The sequence below is a fragment of the Nilaparvata lugens genome, chromosome 5, assembly GCF_014356525.2.
Source record: "Nilaparvata lugens isolate BPH chromosome 5, ASM1435652v1, whole genome shotgun sequence".
NCBI classification, from domain to species: Eukaryota; Metazoa; Arthropoda; class Insecta; order Hemiptera; family Delphacidae; genus Nilaparvata; species Nilaparvata lugens.
In genome coordinates this window covers 2,836,159-2,849,377 of record NC_052508.1, presented here as the reverse complement: position 1 = coordinate 2,849,377, position 13,219 = coordinate 2,836,159, and the positions used below count along the sequence as shown (strand labels likewise).

The 13,219-nt window shown below is 35.2% G+C and overlaps 1 protein-coding gene across 1 annotated transcript in view; it reads left to right on the top strand.

Annotated features, from left to right (window-relative positions):
• LOC111064529 (nucleoprotein TPR-like) overlaps positions 1-13,219 on the top strand; it is a 65,213-nt gene that overhangs the window by 49,420 nt on the left and 2,574 nt on the right. The window contains exons 31-39 of the mRNA XM_039429703.1: positions 85-277; positions 1,619-1,851; positions 3,366-3,557; positions 6,225-6,309; positions 6,554-6,822; positions 8,475-8,652; positions 9,884-10,000; positions 10,532-10,657; positions 12,163-12,270. Of these exons, the coding sequence (XP_039285637.1) occupies positions 85-277; positions 1,619-1,851; positions 3,366-3,557; positions 6,225-6,309; positions 6,554-6,822; positions 8,475-8,652; positions 9,884-10,000; positions 10,532-10,657; positions 12,163-12,270 (1,501 nt within the window). The remainder of the gene's footprint in view (positions 1-84; positions 278-1,618; positions 1,852-3,365; positions 3,558-6,224; positions 6,310-6,553; positions 6,823-8,474; positions 8,653-9,883; positions 10,001-10,531; positions 10,658-12,162; positions 12,271-13,219) is intronic.

The window sequence follows — 13,219 nt, the reverse complement described above, 5'->3', positions numbered from 1 at the left end:
ATCTGTACAAATTTACTATGGGATTGATTGTTCAATTGAACAAGAGAGTTGTGAATATTGATTGATGTTTGTGGTATTGGACAGGACGTGGACGTGGAGTCGGCTGGCGAGTCGGAGCAGCAGGGCGTTGTGGCTAGCAGCCAACAGGGCGAACAGTCGGTGACAGTGGGGTCGAGTGGTGGGGGCGGAGGGGGCGGCAGCCAGCCTCCTGGCCCCAGCGACGCCCCCGAACACAGTCTGCAGTCCGAGCAGCAGGCCGTTGCTAGCAGTCGTCAAGGTAAACTGCAACACAATGCTAAACTATTATAAATTTGAACCTAAATTTTCTGAATTATTTCGAAATATTATGTTTTCATTTTACTGTTTTGCAACTCTCACCAGCTGGCAAAGAGTTTCTTTTTGCTGGTGATGCCTAGATTTTATATTTTATTTTATTTAAGTATATGTATGAATAATTGTGTTTATTTATTTATATTTTTAATGATATGTCATATTATAAAGAGTTTGTAATATGTCTTGAATATTCTAGATTGGCAATAAATGAATTGAATTGAAATTAAGTGTGTTCCATTAGATCAAGTCAGTCGTGTTGTATTTGTTTGGGTGTATTGAATTGTTTTAAATGAGTTGTGTTGTGTTTCTTTAATGCTTATTGATCAAGTTATGCTGTAATTTTATTGAGCTGGTTGGTTGATACGGATTTGCTACAATTTAGTGTTATCTGTAATTTTATATAATCTTTTGTATTAAATCAAGTCGTTTGTATTGTATTATTTATAAAGTGTATAAGGTTGAATGAGTTGGATCAGTTGTATTAGGTCGAATTAATTGAATAGAATCGTTTCTACTGAATTTTATCAACTATATTAGGTCGAATGAGTGTGATTTGTTTGCTACGGATGTTTTATGATACCAAGATGGATGTGTTTCTAGTCTAATACGATGTTAGTCTCATGTTTCTATGTGATTGAATCAAGTCTGTTGTATTGTATTGAAATGATTGTGTTCGGTATGGTCATGTTGAATAAAATTATTTATTTATTCATACAATATCATTCTCAACTATGAATGATTGGGAAAGGAACAACAGGCTTAAAGCCCAAAACTGTTTCTTTCCCAAATTTGTTGTGTTGTTTTGTAAGAAGGATGCTGTGTTGTATTCGATAAAGTTAGCTTCGTATAAATGGATTTGGTAGTGATGTGTCATCGTGAGAGTGTTTTTTTCGTGAATTATTGTATTGAATCAAGTGTGATGTATTATTGTATGTATTGAATCAAGTGTGTGATCTCTCTAGAGTGTTTTGTTGTTTTTTTAGTATGTTGAGTTGTATTGTTGTGTTGTGTTTGAAAGTGTTATGTAGTTATTCATACATTCCATTTACAAATATAACAAAATACAATTTTTACAACAATAACAACTCAGCAATTCCATTGTACAAATATAACTTGAAATGTTACAACGGGCTTAGGCCCAGAACTGTTCCTATTTCAATTTCTACATCAACCCAAATCTTGTAAAGATTTGATGTTGTTTCAACAGCATTTTGACTATCTTAAAATATTCTTAATTTTCTGTATTGTTTACACTGTTGTACAAATGTGTGGGGTGGAATTGCAGATGTTGGGGTGGACCAGTCGGTGGCGACGAGTGGGGGCGGTGGCAGTGGAGTGGTCGTGGGCGGCAGCAGTGGAGGGGCGGCAGGGAGCGGGGGCGGCAGCCAGGTGGCTTGCAGCAGTCAGGCGAGCAGCAGCAGCAGCAGCAACACAGTCACCACCACTCAGACCACTCAGGGCCTCAAGCGGCCGCTCAAGCAGGACGACTCACAGTCTCCCTCCAAGGGACCGCCTCAGGTACTCCCTCCCAATCTTATCAATTTTATCATGACCATCCTCGTTAAATTAAACATCTTTATGCAACATTTCAAGTTAATCAGCTCAGTAGTTGTGTCGCTATGATGCGTCAAACATGTATTTTATGCTTGTATAAAAATCACGTCAAACATGTATTTTGAGTTTGTATCCCGTACAAAATTACAACCAATAAGCCAATTCCTTCCTTTATATTCAGTATTTATAAAGAAGAAGAGGATATACGTAGAAGAAGAATTAGGAGATAGAACCGTTGAATACACTATTTATCTATAACCACTATCAAGCATAGTATAACGAACTGGAAACTTGATGAACTGAAAACTTGACGTCATAATAACTTGACGAACTGGAAATAGGTCTATAACCATCCTCGGTGATGATACGTCATTCGTGTATTTCCAATCCCACATATGTATTAGGCAATTCTTTTCTTTATAATATTATAGTAGATTAGTGTCCAAGCCAGAATATTTATTGTAACTTTGACGATTTGAGGCAAAATTAAGAAATAGTAGAAGTTTTGGGCACTAGCTTTGTTTTTTCTTTTCATTCTATTGTATTGTTTGCTCTAGCAAATAAATAAATAGACTTACATAAATAAAGAACTCAGATCTAAATCCAGCTTCAAATGTATATAAGTTGGTATATCAATCTGTGATCACATGTTAATGAGATTAATAAACCAATAACGGGGGACGAGCTTTGCTTTGGAGTGTAAAAGCATAGAACTTTGTAAAAAAAGATTGAATTTATAGTTTATTTTTATTTATTCATTTTCTCAGTCGTACAATTATTTTTACAGTTATATGAGGAGGCACAACAGGCTTATGCCCAAATCTGTCCCTTTTCAAATTTATACTACAGTCCAAATCTAAATCTAGGTTAAGCTACAATCACTTATCTAAATAACAATTTATTCACACTTCAAAAAACAAACACATCATCAATAATTACAAAATAAATAATAGATATACAATGAATTCGATTTAGAATGATATACTATGTTATGCTACAATATCTGTTAATATACTATGTACTATCTTAAACTAACAGCATCTAGTTACTATTTTGGACTTTCTGAAGTAAACATGTTTTCTAAAAAAAGAGAAATAAACGAAAATAAGTTTTTCTTGCTGATTTTTCTTCTTGTGAGATCAGCTGAATGATCCCACACATGCTCTCGTTCACTCACTTCCATTACGGTATCGACAGACGTCAAAATTTCCAGCTGTTTATCCAAGGACGTATTTTCCTTTTAATGTCCTTCAGCGAGTTATCCCAGGGTTGAGACCTGGTGCAATCGAATTTTTATATCATAAACCTACTTTGTTCCAAATTTCGAAAGAATCGTTAGAGCCGTTTTCGAGATCCGGTCACATACAGATATATAAACATATAAACAGAAATTTGCTCGTTTAATAGTATAGGATTTTGGATTGTTGTAAGTGTTGTAAGTGTTGTAAGTGAAGTTGTGTGTTGATTGGTGATTGCAGATGAAGAGGAAGCGAGTGGCGCTGACTGGCAGTGGCAGTGGGGAGCTGGTGTTTGCGCCGCGCGCCGACGGCCTCGAGGTGGAGTACCAGGTGCCCACCTCGTCGCAGCGGGACCAGGAGGACGACATCATCCTCGTCGACTCCTCCGACGAACCTGACGACGACGACGATGATGACATGCCTGACGACGGAGTCAGTACTCTATGCACCTCCTCGTCGTTGCTATCAACGACTATAAATAGCACCCTATAGGGGTATTCAAAATGTTGTTTTAGCCAGCTAAAGTGCTATTTGATAACTCTGGATTGTGAACGCCTCATCTAAAACAAACTGCTATAAGCCAAGGTCTATAAATACAGGTCATGACACTCATGTTCCTTAAGGAGCGGCCATTTTATGGGGTATTTATGGCAGTACATTTAAAAATCCAATCTAATTCAATTTGCTCCTAACAAAATTATGCATTATGCATTTTTAAAACAATATCCTAGTTCAGATAATATGTGAATTCAGGTTTTCGATTTTTTAATAATGGAATTTCGATAATAATAAATGGTTCAATAATTCATTTTTTTATTATTAAAAATTGTTCTTATTCTTGTAACTTGTTATGATTCATAAGGCATTGGGACAAAAGGCTAACCTCAAAAACAGTTTGAAGTTCCCAATCAATTAAATCTAAAAATCAACAATTCAGTTCCTAGTTGGAATCTAAATATTATTATTCTGTCGGAACAATTTATTTCACAATTAGTCCAGTCAATTTAGACATAAAATAGGCTAACTGCAATAGCGCTCTAAGCGGATAATTTGTGTAACTCAAAGTTTATAACCTCACTTTTGCTACCAAATATGACCAAAAGAAACATGGCCGCGGTTTTAACAGAGTAAGCTAGAGTTAGTGGACTCAAACCTGCGCTATCTGCTATCTCGTCTGCTATTTTTTTCTAACGTCCTACTATAGCATTGAGTTAACACAGACTTATCAAATAGCAGGAGTTAGCGAATAGCTCGACTTAGCCAGCTAACTCCAACATTGTGAATACCCCTTATGAACCTTCTCGTCGTTGCTATTAACGACTATAAATAGTACTCTATGCACCTTCTCGTCTTTGCTATCAACCACTATAAATAGCAATCTATGCACCTTCTCGTCTTTGCTATTAACGACTATAAATAGTACTCTATGCACCTTCTCGTCGTTGCTATTAACGACTATAATAGTACTCCATGCACCTTTTCGTCGTTGCTATTAACGTCTATAAATAGCACTCTATGCACCTCCTCGTCATTGCTATTAACGACTGTAAATAGTACTTTATGCACCTTCTCGTCGTTGCTATTAACGACTATAAATAGTACTCTATGCACCTTCTCGTCATTGCTATTAACCACTATAAATAGCAATCTATGCACCTTCTCGTCTTTGCTATTAACGACTATAAATAGTACTCTATGCACCTTCTCGTCTTTGCTATTAACGACTATAAATAGTACTCTACGCACCTTCTCGTCGTTGCCATTAGCTATTGATATTTCATTTCATTCTAACCTTAGACCAGTTATAGAATAGACACGGCCTATTGTATATTCATACTGGAAGTCGATGAAGCCAACATCTACTGCCATATCTTCAAATCGTGATGTCAGCATCAGATAGAAAACTTTTCTGTAGAGTTTGTTTACATTGTTTTCCATAGCAGATTGTGTCTATTTCAGCGGGAGCGCAGCTGGAGTTTACCATTTTAATGAATAATAATTTACATCGTTCCGTAATAGACACAATCTGAAAGTTTTCTATCCGATGATGACGTCACGATTTGGAGATATGGCAGTAGATGTTGGCTTCAGAGGCTAGACTTCCCAGCGTGTCTATTCTATAACTGGTCTAAGATTCTAACAAATTATTGTAGGAGTCAGTACTTTATTCACTTTCTGGTCGCTGCTGTCAAACAAAAGTGATGCATGTAAAAACTATGGCATCTCAAGTACCCTTTTGAAATGTTTTGTGGTTAATAAAACATTTCAAAAGGGTACTTGATATTTGGTACTTATACTTGGTAATTTTATTCTATAAATTGTAGGAGTCGGTACTCTATTCACTTCATTGTTGTCAAACAAACGTGATGCATGTCAGAAACTAATAGAATGAAATCACATTTCAAGTACAATTTTCAAAATGTTTTGTGATGAATAAATAAAACATTTCAAAAGAGTACTTGAGTTGCAATTACTTCCTATCAATTGTAGTAGCCCTATAAGGAAAGGCGCATATGTGATAAATAAGTCAATACAATGCTAAAATGTAATTAGAAAAAGTCTGCAACCGTATGCAGGCATTCCCTAATGAGTGCATCCTTTATAAAGGTTCTGTAATTACATTTTCACGCAAAGCATTGAACAGTTTTAAAGACAATATATTGCCAGTTCTGCTGTCAACCTGAGTACTGACATTTTCTGAACATCACATTACCTCTATTTCTTGTATTAAGCATCTATGTATATCAGAATTTGTCTCGTACTCAATAATGTGTTAAATAATGCTGATCAAACATGAATGATGATGCTACAGTTAATAGCCCTGTACTAATAAATAGATTTCTACATGGTGTGAAAGGCGGTTCACGTCATGTAATGGTTTTTGTAATCTGAACAGAATGATTGACAGTGAACAATTTGTGTTCAAGACAGTGAACCCTATCATCGTCACTTAACCATAATATATATATAGTAAAGTCTACTTCATCTATTTATTCTTATTTCAATAAACCACACAACGTTTTTTATTACAATGCTTTTATCTTGTTAACAATGAAATAAATAATAATTATAACATCTTTGTTTATCGATGTTTTGCAGGACATGGGTATGACGTCACACGAGTTTGGTGAAGGTCCAGATATCGACGAGAACGATCAAGACAATAATGAAGTGGAAATTTTGGGTGAGGCTTCAAAATTAACTCTAAGATTGAGGTTTAGACTTATCCTGTAAAATTAGTAGAATATATAGCCAAACTGTAAAAATATATTTCCAAATTGATTTATCCACAATATTATCCGATTGAATCCATCTCATCAATTATATCGTAGACTTTTTGAGTTCAATAACAGAATAAATTTCGTTAACCATCAAACAAAATCATCTTCTACAATAATTTGTCAACTTGGAATGTGTTTTTGTTGCAGACGACAGCAACGAAGTGCCCAACCAGTCTGAGAACAGCAACAGTGCCGGCGTTGGTGGAGTGGGAGGTGGAGGCAGTGGTGGCGGGGGCAGCGGAGGCGGGGGCGCCATGGATGAGAGCGGAGGCGGCCACATGTCGGAGGCGACCAGCAGTGGAGGAGGAGGTGTGTCGGCCTCCTCAGCCGGCGGCCATTTTGCCAGCGCTCGCCGCCCCACCGCCATTGCGCCGCTGCTCAACAGTCGCCAACAGCAGCAGCAGCAGTTGATTCTGGTCAGTTGATGAAAACTGTTATTCACATTGTTTTCATAATATTTTGACTAATTAAGTGGTTCGGAACCAACCTAAAGCTGTAGGTCCACTCATCTCTCACCATCATCCCTCGACCCACGCAAAAGCCTAGAGCTCAAGTGGGTATCATCAGAAAAAAAAACAAAATAAAACATTGACATATTCAAATACCCTTTCATAGATGGTCAGTGAATAAATATTAATAAAGTTCCTCCCAATTTAGCAGACGATCATGTGGAACCAGAATCCAAAAACTGAGATAGTCTCTACCTGTGACCTCTCATCCTCTTTGACTATGCTATTATCTCTGTTGAAATTCAATTCATTTTATTAATGTTATGCATTGTAATTTTATAATATTGACACAAGTCGCATACAAATACAACGTAACACATAAACATAGTCACATACATTACACAAATGAAATAAAGTTAGTAATTTAAGAAGTTAACAGTAAGAATATTACAGTTAAAAATAAATTCAATAGTTCGTCTATGTTATATAGAAACAATCCTCCTTCAGCAACAACCGCAATCTTCTCCTAAATAGGTTTTCATAATCCAGCTGAAGAATATTTTTTTTGGAAGGGCATTATAAATCTTCTTGGCCATGTGTTATGGATATGATGTTTAGAAAGCCGTTCCTTGAGCATCCAATCCCTGGTGGTGTATGAGTGGACATTTCCCCCAGCCATCCAGCCACTTTTTCACTTGAGTGCCATTCACGCCAAACAGTAGATGTAGAGGCAGGAAACCGTCAGAATGCCTACTGTCATGAACAATTCCTTGCAAAGATAACGTGGGGTTTTTGAAACATCACTAAAATGGCTCTCCTTTGTGATCGGAAGACTCGAAGTCTGTGTGTTGAAGCTCCCAGAAATTGGTTCGGCTTTCCAGTCGTACATCTGCACTCTTTTTCGACTAATCCTTCATTTCGGAGGTTCACGGTACGAATTTTATTAAATTAGAAATAGATTATTAATTTGAATATAATAAATTTTACGTTAAACTCGAAAATACTCAACAACTCGTAAATTAAATTAAAATAAAGAGTATGAAACATTAATTCGGTGTCAGAAAACAATAATTAACTAAGAGTTCTATAACTTCTATAATCGAATAAACTAATTTCTGATGATGGTTGGCTTCTTTTTCGCGCGGATTATTGCCAATATAAATCTACTATAAATCATTTCTTGAAATACTGACATTTTATTTGAAATTCGTATATTTAATATGATCAAAATATGACTGTTCAGACTGTTCAATATGACTGAATAATATGATCTATAATAGTTACTGTTTATGTTTCAATGTACGTAACATATTGACTTTTTCTTGTGCTTTGTGACTTGCTGACACAATAAAATTATATTTATTTTAATCAAAATAAGTTGAGATTTCATGCGTTTGTTATTCCTGTTAAACGAGTTTGAGTTTGGAAAATCCTGTAAACCATTGGAACTGTAGCTCTATTTATCTCTCATCATCTAATGTAATCATCATCAGCAGCTCATGATCATGCACAAGTTTAGAGCATATGCTGTCATCTTACTCAGCAAAGATCAAAATAATTCCATAATAACTATTTATATTCAGTAACAGGTTGATATAATTAGAGTGAATGTGTTTTAGCCGGGAGGCAGCAGCTACGACGACACGGGTGACGACAGCATAGTGCCGAGCACGCCGACGCTGTTTGTGCCGCGTCGCAGCGATGGATTCGGAGAGGCGGTCAGCTCCCCCCATGTACTGCCATCGCTCGCCGGCCGATTCACATTCAGTGACAACAGTTCGCCATCGACACGGGCTGGTCAGTACACCAAATTGTTATTTTTTTTTTGTAAATTCGGTGTGGAAAGTAGTGCTTTGCTGTACGAGAGCCGAAGAGCCAAATAATCTCACAAATATGAGCCATAGTAGAGTGCGAAATTATCGTTTGAATGCATTTAAGTTACTTTGCACACAAGTCACACAAAACATTTTCCTTAATCTATTCTATAATAAAGGAAAAAACTGGTTTATACACGTACGGTATAGGAAAATTATGTTTGACGCATCATCACGACTGAACTACTAGACTGATTATCTTGAAATTTTGCATATAGATTCTTAATTAACAGAGGATGGTTATAGGCCTATTTCAAACTCTTCAAGATTTTTTTACGTCAGGTTTTAAAATAGACCCTTGCGGCATGGGTCACCTGCTAGTCTATAATATAACAAAGGTAAGAATCTGCATTTTGTACAAATATTTGTCAGTTATTGTCAGGTGTGGTTTTAGTTACATGCTTCTGGGGTAACCTGTCTCCATTAACTAGAACTCCACTGGAATCGTAAAAACCAGGCGTAAGGGATAACAATTTCAAGAATAAATGAAAAAATCATATGCTGATTAACAAGGATAGAGAGCGAATTTACTTTTGAATAGCTACGATTTTTTGCCTACTCTAATCAGAGCGCAAATGGACACTTTTTAGGCAACAGATAGAGAAATATTCAAGCTAGTTTTCAATATAAATGGTTATAAATATAACCTGTGAAATGGTTATGTGTAGTAAGAGCAGTTATTCATTAACAAAAGGAATCGGGATCCTTATCGGAATATTCAAAAAATTTGATAACATTTCTATTTTTTAACCTTTCTACTGTAGCTTACTTATTCAATTCACTATTTATTTATTTATCATTTACAATCAACTTAAGGACAAAGAAACAGACTACAGTCCAAAACTTCTTTTCATCCCAATTTCATAGAATAAACTGTCCAAATAAAGGTTATGTGCGACTTTCCAATTCTCCACTAATTTCCACATTGAAACAAAATACAAACAATTAATTTTGAATTTAGAAAGATTAAGATCCGAATTGTTAACACAATTCCTTCTACTTAGTACTCAAAACTGTAAAATAAATATTAATTTGAAATATTTTTTTCCGATAATTAAAACAATCTTCTCCACGTATTCAACGTGCATGATCTGGAAAAACTCTATTGCTAAGAGGTTTATAAATTCAGCTTTTGATATGTTGAATGTTTGCAGGAGTAGCCCAAGTAGCATCAGAAGGAATGGATGACACACGAATGGATCTGAGCCAATTGGAAGATTCCGGAACCGGAAGAAGTGTCCCCACCACTCCTCTACAAGTTTCTCCACAAGGTATTTATTTATCGTGTTGTTATGTCTAAAAAATAATTAGGTTTTAAAATTTAGCTTTCCCAATATTTTTCTTCATTTTCTTGTTCTTCAATCAAAACAATCTACCCATAAATAATTACTTGTTCAGTTTACCATTCAACGTGCATGATCAAAAAACTATACTTCATACCTTGCCTATTTCAAAGATATTCAAATTTATGTACAGTGAAGTATCCAGTACTATACAGTATGCAAAGGTATTGAAAATACGTATCTGATACAGTAACAGTACATTTTTAATAAAGTATATTTTATTTAGTACAAATTCTAGGCTTCGCGCTCAGGCTCTAACCTTTGCAGTAGCTTTTCTTATATAACACAAAATATTTCACCTTGGTACATATTTTTTTGTAGAATTTCTAATAACTTTTGTATGTCACTTTTATATAGTGTCCTGATAAAAATGAATTATTGAATGATAAAGCATTACTTTCATTATACTACTTACAATGATGATTGATTTTTGAAATGAATGAATGATTGTTGATTCAGCTCAGAGCGAGGTCGGACAATCGAGCTCGGAAGACATCACTGACGGCAACAACATCGTCATCACTGTCTCCAGTGTGCCCAGTATTACCATTTCACACGCATCGCACGACATGCCACCACCGTCAGGTAAGTAACTACCGAAACTATAGTGAGGTCCACGAGCTAATGGCAGTGAAGAAAGGTAGCAGAACAACGTTGCCAAGTCTGTTAAATTTGCACTGAGTTACTCAATTCATCCCATTAAATTTGATCGAATATTATTAGTTTTCATTACCTTGATAAAATAACCAATTTCATGTCGAATTAATTAAATACATCAATAAAATATATTTTTTCATAATTTGATTCAAAACTTTGCTTTCATAACTGAGATCAGATTTTCATTTTTATACAAACCTGAAATGGCGGCTAATTAAAAAAGTTGTAATACACCAATCTGAACTTCGAAGCAACATCGATTAAATTATTCGGTAGATATTCTATTCCAATTTCTTTTAAAAGTAATAAAATAATAGGAATCATATTTATAATAAGATAAATTTAATGGAAATGATTCTGAAATAACCCTTCAATATTATTATTTATACCGGTAGCAGTAAGCCTAACCTACCAGTGGGCAAACTGAAGCATGGACGAAGTCTTAAAGTTATAAATTTTTAAAGTGTCATTTCAAGTATAATTTGTGTTTCTCATACGGTAATACCTAAAAATCATTTCATTTATTCAAAAATACATTTTGAATCAATTATACAACTTGTGTACATAAGTATTTTCGTAGAAACAGGAAAACACATGGTGGCTGAGAAGTGTTTACATCTGTAAAGTCACTGTCAAAAGTAAAAATGAAATATCTCTGGCAAACGGACAACATTACAAAGCTAGAGAGAGATAGCGCTATCTGCTTTGTTGCATGATAGACAAGGATAACAACACTATTGTCAATTGTATACGGCCATTATAACGTGGACCTCACTATAGTACCTATCTTTCACTTCACTGCTTATTATAAATATGTCGAGGTTGGAGTTTTATGACTGTGAGCTTTTGAGGTTTCACATTTCAAGTTAGTTTCACATTTTATTAGTTTCTATCTTGAAATTGTAAGTTAATTCAATACAAGCTCTTTTGCTTGGAATTTCGAATTGTAGTGCCACTAACGACATGTCAAGTGTGTTGAACATGTGTGTACACACATGGTCGTCATACATTTTTGTGTATAATCTCAGCAAAAGACTTAGAACAAAAGTTTTTGACGTTGGGTTTTTGTATCTTCGATTCTTTGTTGTTAATTTTTTCTTCGCTACTCTATTTGAGGTAAAATTATTTTTGTATCATTATAATTTGTAATTTTCCAGTTATTTATCTATTGTTGTTGGTTGTTTATTTCATGTTAGAAGCTATTGTCGAACATCAGTTTCTTGTTCGAAGCCCATCGCTGATGACACAACATGCATGACGAGCATACATGCTCAACACACTTGTCCTGTCGTTAGTGACCATTCTTAGACTCAATATTGTACAAATTTTCAATTGATTATTGAGAGTATTTGTAAAATCTAAACTCTTCGGATTAAAAGATTCAGTAAATACATAAATTGATTGTTCTAATTCAGTTGTAATAATAATTACAGATGTGGAACTTGAAGAGCAGGCGGAAGCGGGCTTGAGTGGTGGCTCAGCAGACGCAGCCGATGTGCCAGAGATGGCCAGCCTTGATTTGCCAGAAGAAGGAGCTGATGGTAAGTAGGCCTACACTTCCACTTCCAACTGTCACAATTGGTTGAATGGCAAGCGTTGGTGCTATTCAGCATTTAATAACAACATATCCAACCAATCCTGACAGTTTGAAGTGAATACCACCATTTATACATCTACCATAATAATAATCGCGGTCTCAATAATAGGAAGAAAGTGCACTATATAGGCTTATGAACTTTACTAATTATCATAGCCTATAAATACTAGTATATTCTATATTCATTTATTAATTTATTAGGTTAGCAAAAATAATACAACGATCAGAAAAGAAAAAACAGGCTATTGCCTAAAACTTCAATTTCCTAATTTAGTTTCAAATTGTCCAAATATTATAGGCTCAGAGGTTATGTCCATTTTAATTTATACTCCAAATCACAAATCTAAAAGAATGAATTGGAATAAAACAAACAATTTAAAATTTGGATAGATTGACACTAAAACTTTCGTAAAAACAAAAACAAATCAGGTATTATATCCGGTAGAAAAATTACATAATATTATGTATGTTTATTTGGAGTGCATTTCAAGAAAAATGTCTATATTGTATATCTCTATGTATTACCATAGAGATACCATAAGTAGATATCCCGTGGTATAGGGCGTTCATGTTCCCCATTTCACTGTTAATCCAACCCGATAGTCCTAGTAGTTTTTTTCCGTGGAGCTATGTGACTCTGGTAGTCTCTCATACTGAGCCGTTCTTACACTCTCACCCGGCCAAAACAGTAATTATAGACAGTAGTCGACGGTAATCGGCTTGAGTTAACAAGAAATCGGCTTGAAATTTGGAACTTAAACGACCTACACCTACACCAACATCTTCTTATGCAATTTCTTTCTATATGATATTACTATTTATGACAAACAAATTAATAATATATTATATTGTAGTATCCCAGTTTAGAGAGAAATTCGCGAGCTTTTTGTGAC